General features: G+C 45.8%; 1 protein-coding gene across 8 annotated transcripts in view; it reads left to right on the top strand.

Annotated features, from left to right (window-relative positions):
• Positions 1 to 17,472, top strand: part of TRIM9 (tripartite motif containing 9) — a 109,193-nt gene that overhangs the window by 47,644 nt on the left and 44,077 nt on the right. For all 8 annotated transcript variants that reach the window (XM_014854247.3, XM_044765633.2, XM_014854248.3 and 5 more), the window contains exons 2-3: positions 13,566 to 13,661; positions 16,009 to 16,131. In XM_014854247.3, the coding sequence (XP_014709733.1) occupies positions 13,566 to 13,661; positions 16,009 to 16,131 (219 nt within the window). The remainder of the gene's footprint in view (positions 1 to 13,565; positions 13,662 to 16,008; positions 16,132 to 17,472) is intronic.

Genomic DNA, 17,472 nt, shown 5'->3' with positions numbered 1-17,472 from the left:
ACACGTGATGAAAGATGGGAAGGTAACAGCTTGCAAAATGGAAAAGCCTAGCAAAACATCCAAATTAATTATGGGTGGGATTAAGATATTAAAAGAAATGTGATGAAGCCACAAAAATTTTAAAAAAGCAAAAATGGATTACAGCAAAGAGAAATATAAACAATATATATGGAATAAAGCTGACTATACCAATTAATACAATAAATATAAATAGCCCAAATTTCCCTGTGATAAAGGAAAAAACCATCAGGTTAAGTTAAAAAAAATGTCGTTTTAAAATAAAAGATGAGCAGAGTTATACTAGAGAGAGAGAAAGAGAGAGGAAGGTGTATATGATAGCATCAGTGCAGTGGAATTCGAGGCCAAAAGAACGGAGTGGAACATAAAAGAACATGGCCTATTGTTGAAAGGTATGGTGGATGCACAAAGAAGATGTGACAAACCACAAAGCCACAGATTCCGTAAAGCAAAACTCCCAGGGACAAAGGAGAACACGATCGAAGCACATCCTTGCGGGAAATTGATCACCTGTTTATTTTAGAATATTTTAAGTCAAGTAGATAAATAATAAACAAGAATATAGGGTTTCTGAATAACCCAATCAACAAGTCCAATTATGTTTGCAAATATATTACAAAGGTTTTATATTATGCATATTATCTTTATATTATATATATCTCCTCTCCTATAAGAAGAAAATATATTCTTCTCTTACACCTGTTGAATGTTTGCCAGAAGCTGTCATGTACGTCCATCTGTCCACAAAATCATGATTATAAATTCTAAAGAGAGATTTTCGTGAACCAGATGTTCTGACTATAATCTACGAAGACTAGTAATCCATGACTTCTCACTTCCTCTCCAACAGACCACCTGAATTTTCCAGATTATTTTCCAACTTTGGGCCCCTAAGGCTTTCGTGGTAAACAAACACGTGTGGTGAAGCCAGCCTTGTCCACTGATAGTCATCAGCAGTGGGAAGAAACTAGTTGGTTTAACAAAACTTAGGTGCACTCTGTGGGCTAGGACCTCTTCCAAGTCTTTACAAATAACGCCAGTGAGAACTTACCTGAACCAGGAAAAGATCAATGAGAAGCTTTTGAGCCCCTCCCCTCCACTACCACCTCCCTGGTAATTTTAAAATGCAAATTTAACAAATGAGATTCCTTCTTTGCCTATCAGAATACGAAAATAAATACAAGTGATAATATCGGGAGTGAAATATACAGAAAAGAATTACTCTCGTCACCTTCATCAGGAGTGTAAATTGGATGACCACTCAGAGGGACATTTCGATAATTTTAAAAACCCTCTAAATATGAAAGTTTGTTGATGAAGCAATTTCACCTCTGGAAATGGAAACAATCAAGAATTTGTTCAAATATTTACTACATGAATTTCATTTCAGCTCTTTGCGAAAGATGGAAACAAACTAAATGTCTTAAAATAGATTATTTAAATAAATTACGATGCACCAACTGTAAGGAGGTTATCTTCCAGTTCAGCAGTTAGTAGCATAGATTCTGGCCACAGACTTCCTGGGTTTCAGTTCCTGCTCTGCTTCTTAGCAGCTTTATGATTTTGGACCACTTAATCTCCCTTGTCTTAATTCTATCACCTATAAAAATTTGAATAATAACAGTACCCACCTTTGCTGGGTTGTTCTGTAAAAAAAGATGAGTTAACATGTATAAAGCATTGCAAGCAGTGCCTGCCGCATAATAAATGTTATCAAGGTGTTAAACAGCTGTTTAAAAGGGGTAGTAGTCTGTTCAGTCAGATGGAAAAATATTTATAGCATATTAAGTGAAAACAGCAGATTTCAAGACAGCAATGGGTATATGACATGGTCCCAATTTTGTGGATATACATTATGTAGAGACGTGTATCTGCCTGTAAATGTATACAAGATTTCAAAGGGTAAACATCAAGGGTTCTTTATCAAGGCTATTAATAGGATGTCTCTGGTGAGATTGGGGGTTTTAGCCTCTTGTTCTTTTAAGTTTTTGTTTCCTGATTTTTCTGAAATAAGGGGTAAAAGGTTATTTCTTAAAACAAACAAGAAGAGTCTTGCTCCCACGGCTATTTAGTTCTCATCACTGGACACTTGAGGGGATGAATAAGTCACGCCTGTTTAGCACTTAACACTTGAGGATCCAGAAGAGCACAGTCAAAGCTTTGCTAAATGAAAAATAGTCAGTGACCTTCCACTTCATCACGTCTGTTTCTAAGAGCATGTTTTTAATTATGTAGTGAAAGCCCTTATTTGTAGAGGCGAGAATTTCTATCTGGGGCACTTAAACACTACAGAGAACTGGAAACCTATAGATCTGAAGTCTGCTTTTCTTATCTTAAAACCGTTCCCTGGTCGGAGCAAACAGAGCGGAATGCTGTGCCACCTGCAAGAACACAGCAGACCGTGAAGTGTGGGCGTGAGGCAGCCGCAGGGATCCATAGAGAAAACAGCTTTCTGGAAAAGACAGAGCCTGCTGGTCCGGGCCCTAGAATTCTCTAAAGAGAAAGGCAGTGTGTGCACAAAGGAGAGCTATCCTGGAGCCCATCTCCAGGATGTAAAACCCAATATTTACACAAGGGCTTAGCCCAAGGAAGGCGTATGTTTGATCCTCAGCTGTGAGCACTTGGTAACTGCCTGACAACACACATGTCGTGGTTCAGAATACCCGTGGAAAGGCGTCTCTCTGACGGAGCCTTGGGCAGAGTGGTGCTGACCTCACAGCCTGTGTGCTTCTGCTTTATTGAAGTTTCATGCCTTCAATCGCAGCAGTGCCATGCGAACTCTGTCCCAGCCTCCAGCACTCTACGCAAAGCCACAGGGATGAGGCAGATCAATTTTCCCCCAAGAAACTAGGAACGCTGGGTGAGGCAACAGTTTTTTCCACCTCACTCTGAGAGGAAAAGTGGCTCCTCTCTTGCATCACTGAAGGAACTTGCCATGTTGTATCTCCAATTTGAGAGTTTCCTGTCTGAGGCAGAGACGCGTCTTACGTTTGGAGGATACAGGCTGTGCAGGAAGTCAAGTTCTGGCCACAACTGGCTCTGTCTTGCGAGGAAAGCAGACGCCTCTCCGTTTTCCTGAGAGGTGGAGAGGCTACCTTGCCGTTGTCGGTTGATGGAATATGCTAGTTCCTCTGCTTTGTTAGAGAGCCTATGGGAGGGCACGTTTAAAGGGACATTGTTAAGCTCAGAATGGTGGTAGTTTCAGAGCAGTGATGGTTCCTTGAGGGGAGGGATTGTGTCTACTTTCCTTATCATTATTTTCCTGGCACGAATCACTGTGCCTGGCCTGTGGTGAAACTCCTTGAATATTGATTAAATTAATAAATAATGAAGGGAAAAATTACAATTGCTGTCTCTATTAGTCAGTTTTGCTGCAGTAACAAACAACCCCCAAAATTCAGTGGCTTATAAGACAGAGGTTTGTTTCTGGCTCGTGTTATATCGCAGGAGGTAGTCTGAAGGTCTGTTCTTCGTGCCTTCTCTCTGAGCCCACAGCCACTGTGTGGATATGCCCAGGGGTGTGCTCACGTGGCTGAAGCCAGCTCACACCTCAAAAGAGCTGGTGGTACCCATCTCTTCCCAACTCCATGTTCGGTGACATCATTTTGGTAGCCTAAAGTCAACGATGTATTTACATCATGGAAATTGGCAAACTCTACAAATCAGAATTTGTTTTTTTTGCTATTTTTGTTTTTTGAGAGCTAGTTTATCAACATACCTCTGGATTCGTGTGACAGAAAGAGTAAAAGAGCTGGTAGAAAGTCACAGTGCCCCTTTAGACTAAAGCAGGTGGCATGGTCAAGGGTGACAGTGAGGTAGGGACACATACTCCATCTACAGGGGGCCCTGCAAGTCACGTGGAAAATGGGGAGGGAGCAGATAGTGTAAACAACACTACGGTCTGCTCCACTGTCTGCATAATTAGAACTGACCAAACCCCAAAGTGGGACATGTGCTATTACAAAGTATCTTAATGATGTATGTATGTATATTTTAACATAGTTCTTATTATAAAAATAATGCTTACTATTTGTTAAATGCTTTCAATATGCCAGGTGTTGTAGAAGAACTTTATATTCATGATTTCGTGGAATCCTCACCACAGTTCTAAGATGTGGGTTCTGTTATCATCCCCGTGTTGCAGACGAGGAACTGAGGCTTAGAGATTTAGGATTTTACGTTGGGTTCCCTGGACGCAGACTCAGGGAGCTGCATAGGGATGGCCAGTTGCTGGGTGCTCTCGGGAGATGCACCTGTGAGGAAGTGAGAAGGCCAGGATGAGCAGAGGGAGCAGCTGATGGGCAGTGGCCTCAGCCAATCCTGCAGGGAGCTCTGGAGCTGAGATGGCCCATCAGGGTTGTGCTCAAGTCGAGGCAAGGGGGCTGCAGCCAGTCCTTGGCTGTGGGACACCCCTGGAAGTGGGCCGGCCTTGAGCAGTGCAGTGCTCCATGACCAAAAGCGATTCCTGGTGTAATCCATCAATAGCAACATTCCCAGCACCTGGAAGGAAGACAACCAGCACTTGCGAGGGGATCTGGGCAGAGCGCCACAGTGTCCACTGCAGTTGCATACTGTGTCTCTGGTCACACAGCTAGTAAAAGGCCAGTATTTAAACCCAGGTCTGTCTGACTTTAAACACTGACTTTAAAGTCTTAACCCCAATGCCATATTGGTCCCCATCGTCCTGTCTGCCTCATTCATTTGATACTATGTGATGAAATAATGGCATTTTTGGCGCACGTTTATGGTTTAAGAGTGACTGAAACAATGCTAGGATTTGCATCCTTGTAGAAAAGGAGGTAAATGGCATTATGCCTTAGCTCTTGGTGAGAACGTTTGTGTGCTTGCGTGTGCAGGTCCAGCACTGAGGAGTAGGGTGGGAAGGGGGATTATCTGTAGGAGTGTGTTAGACTAAAAGTGCATGAAGCCTGCCTTCTTGCTGTCCTCCACACAGCTTCTAGGGTCAGATTCACAATAAAAACGGTGAGATTCGTTTCCTGTGGGGGAGAGGTGCCAGCTTAGGTGGGAACTCGGATTGGCTAGTGATGAGCTTCCTTACGTGTCCTGAACATTAACCTGCCTGCTGAAGGTCAGCTTGTTGCCCTGGGCTTGCCCCAGCTCTCCCTGGGCCGGAATGGGGTTAGCCACTGCCAAGGAGAGACATGGCTGGACGCTGGTGAGAGTGGAGGACGGGTTTTCATCAGTCATACACTGTTGCAAGAGGAAGGAGTCCTGCTGACGTGAGCAGAGCTCAGCTTTGATCTGCGCAGAGGTGACTGGGATTTTAGAGCAGAATGAGGGAATAGGAAGGGGGGTGAGGGGCTCGGGGGGTGAGGGGCTCAGTGGGTCAGGGCTGTGAAAAATGACAAAAGGCCAGAAGGGTGGTGTGGTTGGCCCAGGTAAATCCATCTGGGTTTGCCAACTGGCACTTGTCGAAATCCTACCTCCAGAGGCCGGGAGACGGGAGCCCTGTGTTCAGGGTTGGCTGGAGCAAATGCTGAGTTCTTCTGGCAGCCGTGAGTTTTCTCAGACAGTTTATGGAGGCAGGGGTCTTCCTAGGGATGCAGCCTGGAGCTGTTAGAAACCAGGTTAGTGTTTGGTTCGAGTCCTTACAGGCCCAGGTTGAGGCCTGGCTGAGAAGAGGGCTCAGGAGCCTGGCTAGAGTCTGGTCCAGGAGAGGATCCCTGTGACGGGCGGTTAGCAGTGAGCAGCGCTTTAGTGGACTGGTCCCCGCCTGTAAGATCCCTCTGACACCACCTTCTCCAAAGCCAGGAGCCTCCCCTCCACTGCTGAGATATCTCATACGCACTCACACACACTCTTACACACTCACACTGCACACATCCACACACACACACACCTACCATCACACACTTGCATATACTATCACATGTATGCACACTCACATGCATGCACACACTCACACTCTTACACTGCACACATCCACACACACATACACACCTACCATCACACACTTGCATATACTATCACATGTATGCACACTCACATGCATGCACACACTCACACTCTTACACTCACACTGCACACATCCACACACACACACACCTACCATCACACACTTGCATATACTATCACATGTATGCACACTCACATGCATGCACACACTCACACTCTTACACTGCACACATCCACACACACACACACCTACCATCACACACTTGCATATACTATCACATGTATGCACACTCACATGCATGCACACACACTCACACTCTTACACACACACTGCACACATCCACACACACACCTACCATCACACACTTGCATATACTATCACATGTATACACACTCACATGCATGCACACACACTCACACTCTTACACACACACTGCACACATCCACACACACACCTACCATCACACACTTGCATATACTATCACATGTATGCACACTCACATGCATGCACACACACTCACACTCTTACACACACACTGCACACATCCACACACACACCTACCATCACACACTTGCATATACTATCACATGTATGCACACTCACATGCATGCACACACTCACACTCTTACACTGCACACATCCACACACACATACACACCTACCATCACACACTTGCATATACTATCACATGTATGCACACTCACATGCATGCACACACACTCACACTCTTACACTGCACACATTCACACACACATACACACCTACCATCACACACTTGCATATACTATCACATGTATACACACTCACATGCATGCACACACTCACACTCTTACACTCACACTGCACACATCCACACACACATACACACCTACCATCACACACTTGCATATACTATCACATGTATGCACACTCACATGCATGCACACACTCACACTCTTACACACACTGCACACATCCACACACACATACACACCTACCATCACACACTTGCATATACTATCACATGTATGCACACTCACATGCATGCACACACTCACACTCTTACACACACTGCACACATCCACACACACATACACACCTACCATCACACACTTGCATATACTATCACATGTATACACACTCACATGCATGCACACACTCACACTCTTACACTGCACACATTCACACACACATACAGGCACCTACAGTCACACACTTTCGTACATTCACATATGTATACACACATGCATGTGCACACACACACACACTCTTCCTCTTAAATACTCTGCACTCACATATACACACCTACAGTCACACACTTTCGTACATTCACATACATATGCACACTCACATGCATACATATACATACTCACACACACTCTCTTACACACGTACTCTGCACTCACATTCACACTCACACATGTGCACCTACAGTGACACACACACTTTCATACGTTCACATACATAGGCACACTCACATATATACACACTCACACACACGCCCCTGCCCCTGGACTGTGTGCTTCAGCTCCCTGGCGCAGCTACTCAGTTTGCAGATCACAACGTGTCCGCTGCCCCAGCCCATCTGCTGGGCTTGGAGACAGGCTGGCGTCTCCAGGCGGGCTAGCCCCTAAGGCTTCCTACCAGCCAGCGACAGTGAGCTGGTCTGGGTGGATCCAGGATCTTCCACCACCAGAGAAACCAGAGGGGAGACCCCTCATGGGGACAGGAAATGTATAGGCAGGAAGAATGAAAGTTTTGGCTAGAAAGAGATTCAGGCCCCTGGGCAGCTCACTGTGAAGGCCTCCCGAGTACCAGGCGCTCGGTGAAGTCTCACTCCTTTCCCTCCTTCCACACTCAGACAGTCCCTGCCCACAGACTCAGGTCAGGAGGGGATACAGCCGGCTCTGGACCCCAATCCAAAGCTCCTGCCCCGTCCCGTGAGACCCCTCTTTGACAGGAATCCTTTTCACATTCTCCAGAAAACTTTATGCAGGAAGCAGAGTTGAACAGGCCATAGGCTCCCCAGCTGTGCTGGGGTTCCCGTGTTGTCTGACTGTTCAGCACCACCAAGTTGCCTCGTAGTCCATTGTCACCCTCGTCGCTCGCCTCCTCCGGCCGTGCGTGCCCTCACCACAGTTGGTTTGCTCCTCCCTGTGTGGGTGACGGAAGACTCCTCTTCTGTGCTGAAGTGAAGGGACTCAGATTAGGCTTTGCGGGTTTGTGTTCCAGCTCTTCCACGTGTAGGTGGTAAACCCCATCTCAGACGTGTCCTCTCTGGGCCTCTGCGGGGTGGCGTGGTGGTGACTGGATTAAAGCGGGTACTTGTTAAAAGCACCTGTCAGGTGCCTGGCTTATGAGAAATGACCAATATATCATAACTACATATTAGAATTTCTTGCTCCTACTTTTTAATTTAATTACATATAATTATATAATGTCTGTAAAAATCAATATTTCTTCAAGGAATATTGTTATTCTCCTGAGGTGGCCTTCCTTCAGAATTACTTTGCGTTGACAGTCACCTTGCCCCATGTTTTATGTTGAGCTTGCTGCCTGGAAGGAGGTGGCCTCGGGGGCAGTCCTGACTGTCTGCAGTTGGACGGAGCTGCCTGGGGAGGCCCCTGGCTGTCTTCTGGGCCATCAAGTGCCCATGTTTGTTTACCGCCTCATCGATTTTGTACCAGGTCTTCGGTTGACCCTTTTGACCCATCCTGTGCCTGTAACTTCAGATCCCAGATGCCAGGAAGCTTCCTTTCACTTGTCCCAATTAGTCTCCATCCAATCTTTGAGTATATTGAGGGGGAAAATGACGGATGAACAATGTTCACGGCAGGGAAAGGAAAGGAGACATTCTTCTGTCTGGACATGCTCAGCAGTGGGTGGATGCCCGGGCAAGTAATGGTGAGGATGTATTGAACTCTGTTCCCCCTCTGCTGAGCCTACATGATAATAGGTTCTGGAACGTCCTCCAGGGGCACTCCTGGATTGATCCCAGATCTCTTGGAGCATTCATTCCTGGGAGGCAGGGGAACAGAGTCGGGTAGAAGTAAACGGAAAAGCCGGAGAGGAGGGAGGGAGGAGGTAGAGCTCTTTGTTTCCCTCCATCTTCCTGGGAGAGCTTGATTCCTCAGAGGGTACTCTGAGCTCTTGGCTGGGAATTTGTCGGTGATCTGGCAGCTGCATCATTTTCCCACTGTAATTCACTTTCTGCTCCTGACACCTTTTCAGTAAATTGGAAAACAAATACCCAAGAAATCTGAATGTCATTGCTTAGGTGTCATAAACAGCTTCTAACGGCTGCATGTTCAGCCAAAGGTGCTGTAACAGAAATACACACTAAACATTTGCATCTCCAGGGTTCTGGCATAAATTGACAGGCTGCTCTATGGACCTGAATGCAGAACATCTCTCTGTTAGCACAGGCTGGGAATTTAAATGCTTCTGGGGAAAAAAAATCAATCAATAACAATAACATCAGATGTAGCTTAAAAATGAGATCAAGAGACCATCCTCTAAAAGCTGTGTACATATAAATCCTTACAATAAAAGCATTTTCTGGTGATGAATAGTTTCCAGGATTTTTCATTGTCTCCTGCTCCATTTCTACAAGTTGGCAAAGCTTAAGAGAAAGGTTCCTAGATCTTTATCTCATAACGCACTTGTTCCTCAAATACTGGAACAATCATTAGCCAGGTCAAAGCTTTTTTAGGACTGAACATGGACACAAAGGGAGGAAGTCTGAGAATAAATAGATTTTTGCAGCTCACTTGTGACTTTGCCATATAAAATTGCGGGAGTGGATGCAGCCAGCATCCCTTGTCTACTACGGGATCATTTTTTCTAAGTATCTAGTGGCACCTGGTCAACAATCCCTCATGGGTGTCCTTTCTGACTTCCGTTATACAGACAATTAATTGCAAGGCTGGAATAGAGGAAGTCAGGCAGCTTCAGTTCTGAATGAATTTGGCTTCTATACTCTGACCAGCAAACGTGGTTACTAAGACACAGGTTAAATTAAAAGGGGAAGAAAACTGTGCCAGCCCAACAGACTTTCACTCATTCAGAAAAAGAAGGGGAATGAGTTCTAAAGTAGCAATGAAAACTTTCTCCTTCAGAATGTCTCTCATTTTATTGCCTTCTCTTCCAAATGACACCCTCTTTCTCTCCTTCATCCCCTGGGCTCCTGGAGACGTTCTTGAGGAGGAAACTTCTACCCCACGTTCTAGTGCAGCTGGTACCTAGCAATAAGAATTAAGTAGCCCTGTGAGCAACTGCGGGCTCACTCTCTGCTTTCTCCTCCTCAGCTGTGTTGGTCTGGCCTCCCAGAGTCTGAGTACAAGTGACGAAGGATATTCTCCCCGAGGTCCTGTTCCAGGAACGTGCCCTGCGAGTCCCTACAGTCAGGCAGCAGGTGTTTGCGAGCAGGAAGGAGGAAGGTGAAGGAATATGAGTTAGTAACAGCCAACACTCATTCAGGATGCACCACACACCAGCAGCTTCTGGGCTTCAGATGTTGTATCTCGTGCAAAGCCCATGACACCCAAGAGTAGTAGTATTCTTCTCATGTTACAGATGAGGTAAGCCAGGTATAAAAGGTTGAACTCCAGCAACTGGCAGCATTTATGAATTCAGACTAGTTCCCTTAACCGTGATCCTCAGCTAGCGGGAGCGTTCACACTGACGAATGCACTGACCCTCACGCTAACCCAACTACAAAGCATTCCTGTCGTTCCCGTGTTTGCCTTTGGAGTAACTCAGGCCAGTGGCTTTCTCAAGGTCACCCTTAGGAAGGAACGGAGCCAGAATTTGAACTCTTCCAAAGCATGTGCCATTTCTGCCACCCACATTGCTTCCATCAAGCATTTGGCATGAATATTTTTAAAGAGCTTTGGTGCCCAACTTTGTATTTAATAAGGCAAATGTAAGAGAAAAACGTTCATCGGACCAAGAGATATAATTTTAAGATTCTGTCCTTCTACTGAAAGGACAGAGAGGATGAGGCATTCATTGTGCTGGCAAGGAGGAGAGTGGCTTTAGTTTCCAAAGAGGCGTTGTGGGAAAGGGAGCTTGTCTCTATAATTTACAGGAGGGGTGGAGGGTAAACCAGGCTGCTAGAAGAAGGAATCTTGTATCAATACAATGGTAATGGCTGTAAGTGAGGAAGACTCCAGTGCGGGACTTAACCAGGAGTTCATTTTCCCCAGAGAGCCAGAAGCCTACTGGTGGGAGATTCAGGTGTTGGTTCAGCTGCTCAAAGACGCCATCGGAAGCCAGGCTCTTTCTCCTTCCACACTCCTCCCTGACCACTTTGGCCTTCTCACGAGAGTCACAAGACATCTGCCGCAAAGTCAGGAGATAAGGGAAGAGGCTGCACCAGCCACCCTGGCCCCACGTTAGCAGAGAAGCAGAAGCTTCCTCAGACCCTCCAGCCCACAGCCGACTTCCTCACGGGTCTCATCAATCAGCAAGGTGTCCCGTGGCCACCCCAGTAGACAGGAAGGCCAGGAAAGCAAGTGCTTCCTGGACACACTGCCCCCCAGCAGAATTGCACCCCCATGTGGATGGGGCGGTGTGGAAAGTCAGAGAGAGTAGCCTTGGTGAGGAAGCTAGTGCGGGAGGAGTTGGGGCGACAGAGCTGTGCTTGGGAGAAAGATGATGACTTTGATGAGGAATATACATATATTCCATAAGCTGTTTGTTTGTTTTAGCTTTTGACCCCTTCACCCATTTCTCCCACCCCCTAACCCCTGCCTCTGGCAACCACTCATCTGTTCTCTGTATCCATGAGCTTGTTTGTTTGTTTGTTTGTTTGTTTTAGATTCCAAATATAAGTGAGATCATATAATATTTGTCTTTCTCTGTTTGACTTATTTCAATTAGCATAATGCTCAAGGTCCATCCATGTTGTTGCAAATGGCAAGATTTCGTTCTTTTTTATGGCTGAATAATATTCCATTGTATGTTTATACCACATCTTTATCCATTCATCCATCAATGGGCACTTGGTTTGTTTCCATGTCATGGCTATTGTAAATAATGCTGCAATGAAGATGGGGGTATAGATATCTTTTTGAGTTAGTGTTTTCATTTTCTTTGGATAAATACCCAGAGGTGGAGTTGCTGGTTCATATGGCAGTTCATTTTTAATTTTTCGAGGAACCTCCATGCTGTTTTCCATAGTTGCTGAACAATTTACATTCTCAACAACAGTGCACAAGGGTTCCCTTTTCTCCACATCCACACTTGTTATTTCTTGTCTTTTTGATAATAGCCGTTATAACAGGTGAGGTGATACTCATTGTGGTTTTTTATTTGCATTTCCCTTATGATTAGTGATGTTGAGCATCTTTTCATGTACCTGTGTATACATAGCCATCTGTGTGTCTTCTTTGGAAAAATGTCTATTCAAATCTTTAGCTCATTTTTTAATCTGATTGTTGTTTTGTTCTTGAGTTGTATGAGTTCTTTATATGCTGGGGATATTAGCCACCTAACAGATACATGATTTGCAAATATTTTCTCCCATTTGGGTAGGTTGCCTTTTCATTTTGTTGATAGTTTCCTTTGCCAAGCAGAGGGGTTTTAGTTTGATGGAGTCCTACTTGTTTATTTTTGCTTTTGTTTTTGCTTTTGTTGTTAAATTAAAAAAATCATCGCCAAGACTGATGTCAAGGAGCTTGCCGCCCAAGTTTTCTTCTAGGAGTTTCATGGTTTGAGGTCTTACATTCAAGTCTTTAACCCATTTTGAGTTAGTTTTTGTGTATGATTTAAGATAGTGATCCAGTTTCATTCTTGTTTATGTGGCTGTCCAGTTTTCCCAACACCGTTTATTAAGGAGACTGTCCTTTCCCCATTGTATGTTCTTGGCTCCTTTGTTGTAAATTAATTGACCATGTTTGCATGGATTTATTTCTGGGCTCTCTGTTCTGTTCCATTCATCTATGTATCTGTTTTTATGCCAGTACCATATTGTTTTGATTACTAAAGCTTTGTTAGAGTTTGAAATCAGAGAGCATGATGCCTCCAGCTTTGTTCTTCTTTCTCAAGATTGTTTTGGCTATTCAGGGGGTTTTGTAGTTCCATACAAATTTTAGGATTATTTGTTCTAGTTCTTTGAAAAATGCCATTGGAATTTTGATAAGGATTGCATTGAATCTGTAGATGGCTTTGGGTAGTATGGATATTCTAACAATATTGATTCTTCCAATCCATGGGCACGGAGTATCTTCATTCTTTCTGTCCCGATCCCAGACCAATAGCCCTCGGGCTAAATAGTGTTGATAATTATTAGATTATCTGATTTCCTGTGGTTTTGTTTTTAAATTAAATAAATTATTGCTAATTAAGTAATTAGTTAATTATTTAATGAGACAAGGAAATTCCAGGCAGGTAGCAGCTGGTGAGGGACTTTGACTGCAATGGCCAGAAGTATTCACGGCTTCAGCGGAGAAACTCCTCAGGAGCCTGTGGAAGGAGTCCGGATGCCATTGTTACCAGAATCCTCATGACGGATGTCGGCTAAGTGGCCCAAGCTCCAACAAGAGGAATCTGAGATTGAAGACTCTGGGTCTTAGATCAAAACAACCCTGTGTAGGTTGTTGCTCCTTCTGTGATTACAGGTCCATAGTTTCCTTCTTTGTCTTTGCAGAGCCAGCTCTCCCAGGCGCTGAATGGTCTGTCGGACAGGGCCAAAGAAGCCAAGGAATTTCTGGTGCAGCTCCGCAACATGGTCCAGCAGATCCAGGTACTGGCAGCACCTGAGGCAGAGGCCGAGCCATGGGTTAAGATGTAACTCTGCAGTGGGAGAGTTTGTCTGTTTCTTCTCTTTTATTTTTACACGTTGTGGGAAAACTCCTGTTTATTTTTTTCTGCTCTGTCTCTTCTAATACATACAAACACACATACACACCAACTTCAAACATACCCCTTCTTGAGGTGGTTTATATTTTGTCAACAGGCCAGCAACACAACTTGCTTTTCCACATGGTTCCTGTCTTCCACACTGAGGTCTCGATTCTCTACTGCTGTGTATTAAAGAGGCCTATTTCTTTGTGAATTCGGAGTTATTATTGCTGAAATTATCCTTCTTTCCTTCCTTCCTTCCTATCCCATAATAATACTCCTCTACTTAGATACTAGAATGGTTTTCAGCCATGATCCCCCGGGTGACTAGTTTCAGATTGCTTTGTTTGGGGCAATGACCAGCAGATCAGCGAGCGTTTAAGAGCATGGAGAACTCTCCGCTGTAGCTGAAGGGGGAAGCCATCCAATGCATTAGGTGCTACAATAATGACCTTCTGCACCAGTTACTGTTCTTATGTTTTGAGGTTTGCTTCACAGAAATAACCTAAGCTCTGGCCTCCAGTAAGTTGGCTTTCTGAGTTAATATCTAGCCCATGTCAAGGCAGACATGGCTTTTTAAAGTAAGCCAACCTTTCAAAGCATCTCACCCTGAGGCCTTTGCCGTTTCTGGCTTGTGCTCATGTTAAAACTTCTGATTCCCTAACAACCCAGCGGTCCTTCTGTTTTCCAAAGCAGTCGAGTTTATCGGTCAGTCCCTTCTTTGGTTTCATTGGCATAAAATGCGCAGCCCAGGCCTCTGCTCCTCATGTCTTCATCAGAGCAAAGATTTCTTTCTGCTCTAAATTGAGTCTGTAAGGCAAAGGCTCCCCTTCCTGCAAGTATTACCCTGCGTGGGGCATTGAGAGATCTTAAATGATCTTTTCCAGGGGACTTCTCTGAGAACTCAAAAGCATTGTCATGAAAACCAAAACTTACCATTTGTAGAAGGCATTGCCCAAGCAATCACCAGTGCACGGCTTCTATGGAGAAAGCCCTTGCATTTGAAAACAGTTACCAAATACTGATCAGTGGATTATTATATTGAAAGACACAGCTCCTTATGACTTTGGGAATAATTACAACTTGAGAGGCTAAGCTATTCCTTCCTTGCCAACCCCAGAGTTGATAGTTTACTCACTTGGGTACTGTTTTTTTAGTGCTAATAGAATATATGTGACTATTCAGTTTTCATTTGCTGTAAATTACAATTGTTTTTTAGATTATGGTTTGAGAATGAAAATTACATATGTAACAGGCCAGCCCAGTGGCATGGTGTTTAAGATTGCACTCTCCACTTCGGCAGCCCAGGGCTTGCTGGTTCAGATCCCAGGCGTGGATCTACACACTGCTCATCAAGCCATGCTGTGGTGGCGTCCCACATATAAAGTAGAGGAAGATGGGCACAGATGTTAGCTCAGGGCCAGTCTTCCTCAGCAAAAAGAGGAGGATTGGTGGCAGATGTTAGCTCAGAGCTAATCTTCCTCAAAAAAAAATTGCATATGTAACTTATTGAATAGAATGAATGATTATCATTTAGCGTGAGAATCGCTTAAAATAAATGTCTATGGCAGGTACAGATCTAAACCAAGTAAAAATTTAGATCTAGCATTCAGTTTAAACATCATGGGGAAGCTGTTGTTCCTTTAGAGCACGGTCACCTTTCCGCCACCAGCTGCTGGTTCATGTCTGGCTTACAGCAGGTTGAGCCCGTTACACCGATCGTTCCTACCTGCCTGCCATGTGCACTGTCTGTTCCCTGAAAAGAGGAGCAGATGCTTTTGCCCATGATTATCCTTGTAAACTTTTCTGTTGTTGGATTATTGTCTCATATTGAAGATTGTTGCCATCCTCTCTCTCCTTTCTTCCCCTGAGTTAACTGATTCCTCATCTCTCATGCCTCAACAATGCTCACGCCCTCAGACAGCCAGCCCTGCGGTGCCGTCTCCACCGTACATAGCTGGACTCATACCAGCCTTCAGAAGGACTCACCTCCACTCTGCAAGCTGTAGCTTTATTTTACTTAATATAATTCAGGCTGTCGAGATGATTTCCTTTTGATAAAAATAAATTTATTAAGTAATATTTAGCCTTTCCAATCTAAATGTAAAGCAGAGCACCACCACTGTAGGATGACATTTATGCAGTTGTTTAAGAAATGCCAGAAGTGCCTTGTGCACGGCGCACGGGAGCTCCGTTCGCGCTGGCAGCCCGCGGCACCTGGGCGCTGAGAGCTGTGCTCTGTCACGCAGGAGAACAGCGTGGAGTTTGAGGCCTGCCTGGTGGCCCAGTGTGACGCCCTCATTGACGCCCTCAACCGACGGAAAGCCCAGCTGCTCGCACGCGTCAACAAGGAGCATGAACACAAGCTGAAGGTGAGTGCTGGACCACGGGGCAGAAGGCCCAGCGGCCGGGCTCCCGGGCCAAGATGGGCAGGCTGAACAGGCGGGCTGGAGCCCACAGCCAGGCAGCCAGCAGCCTGCCAGCAGGGGCAGGCATCACTTCCTCCCCTCTCCACTACTGTTGAGTGCCTCCTCTGGGCAGGAAGTGCCCTGGGTGCAGGCACAAAAAGTAAATCCCTGCCTGGCTTATATTCCACCAGCAGATAAACAGTAAGCAAGATGAGGACATAAATATGCAGAATGTTAGTGAAAAGTGCTGAGAAAAAAATAAGGCAAAGGGGACAGGCATACTGGAGATGGGGTTCAAATTTCAGATGGGGGCCAGGGTGACCATACAGAGGCAACGGCATTTTTGAAATGGGAATGGAATCCATACTTTCCAGGAAACAAGCAAGATTTGCCTTAACTTCTGAAGCAAACCATGCGATAGGACAGCTGTACAGACTTTTGTCATCACGCAGTGGAATCAACTGATTGTGAGTCTGCGGCCCTATTGGCTGGAGGACTGGTCCCCCTGGAGACATCTGATACCCCATCCACTGCCCTGTGGAGCAGGGTGACAGCATGTGAGAGCAGGCTGGGTAGATGGGAAGAGCCCAGCCCGGAAGTAGGCGGTCGGCAGAGGTCCCCGCCTGCAGCCAGTCAGCCTTGGGGTAGTTCCTAGGGGGTGGAGGGTGGCTGGTGTGCCGTGTTGGCCTGGGTTTGGGGTGGAGGGGGAAGTAAGGTCTGACCATAGGCCCTCTGTTGGGGTCGGGCCATCCGCATCAGGGGGCTTCAATAGTGGGCAGCACAGCGTGGACACAGCCTGCGGGAGCTGGCGCCTGGCGAACGGCCCAGTAAGCAGCAGAAATCCCAGCAGGTTTGGAACAGACTCTAGTCCCCGAAGAACAAGAGAAGGCCCCACTCCTAAAGAACGGATTCCAGTGGGAGAACCAAGGAAGAATTTCGAAAGGAAGAATTAAGAGAACACAGCTCATAGTCAGATTTGGGGCCAGAGCTCCATGGCCAGGAAGCTTTGAGCAGGACCAGGACGCAGTTCGTGTTACCAGAAACAGGCAGGAAAGCAGTTGCCGACGGGCGTGAGGCCCACGCAGGACTAAGGTGAGTCCAGCAGCGCTGAGCCCTGAGCACCAGAGTCGCCATCCTTAGTATGTGCCCCCGTCCCCAGACCCAGGCGGACAGGGAGCCTGGCAGGACGCAGAGCTGCACTGCCCGCCAGGGTGAGGAGAACCCAGCTCCAGCTTCCTCCTCCAGCCTCTCCTCCACCTGCCACCAGTGCTCCTCAGGTCACACTCAGAGCCACCCCTGCTTCTT

This window comes from Equus asinus, chromosome 2 (genome assembly GCF_041296235.1).
Source record: "Equus asinus isolate D_3611 breed Donkey chromosome 2, EquAss-T2T_v2, whole genome shotgun sequence".
Classification (NCBI taxonomy): Eukaryota; Metazoa; Chordata; class Mammalia; order Perissodactyla; family Equidae; genus Equus; species Equus asinus.
The sequence above is the reverse complement of the archived record's forward strand: the minus strand, read 5'-3'. Positions and strand labels throughout refer to the sequence as shown.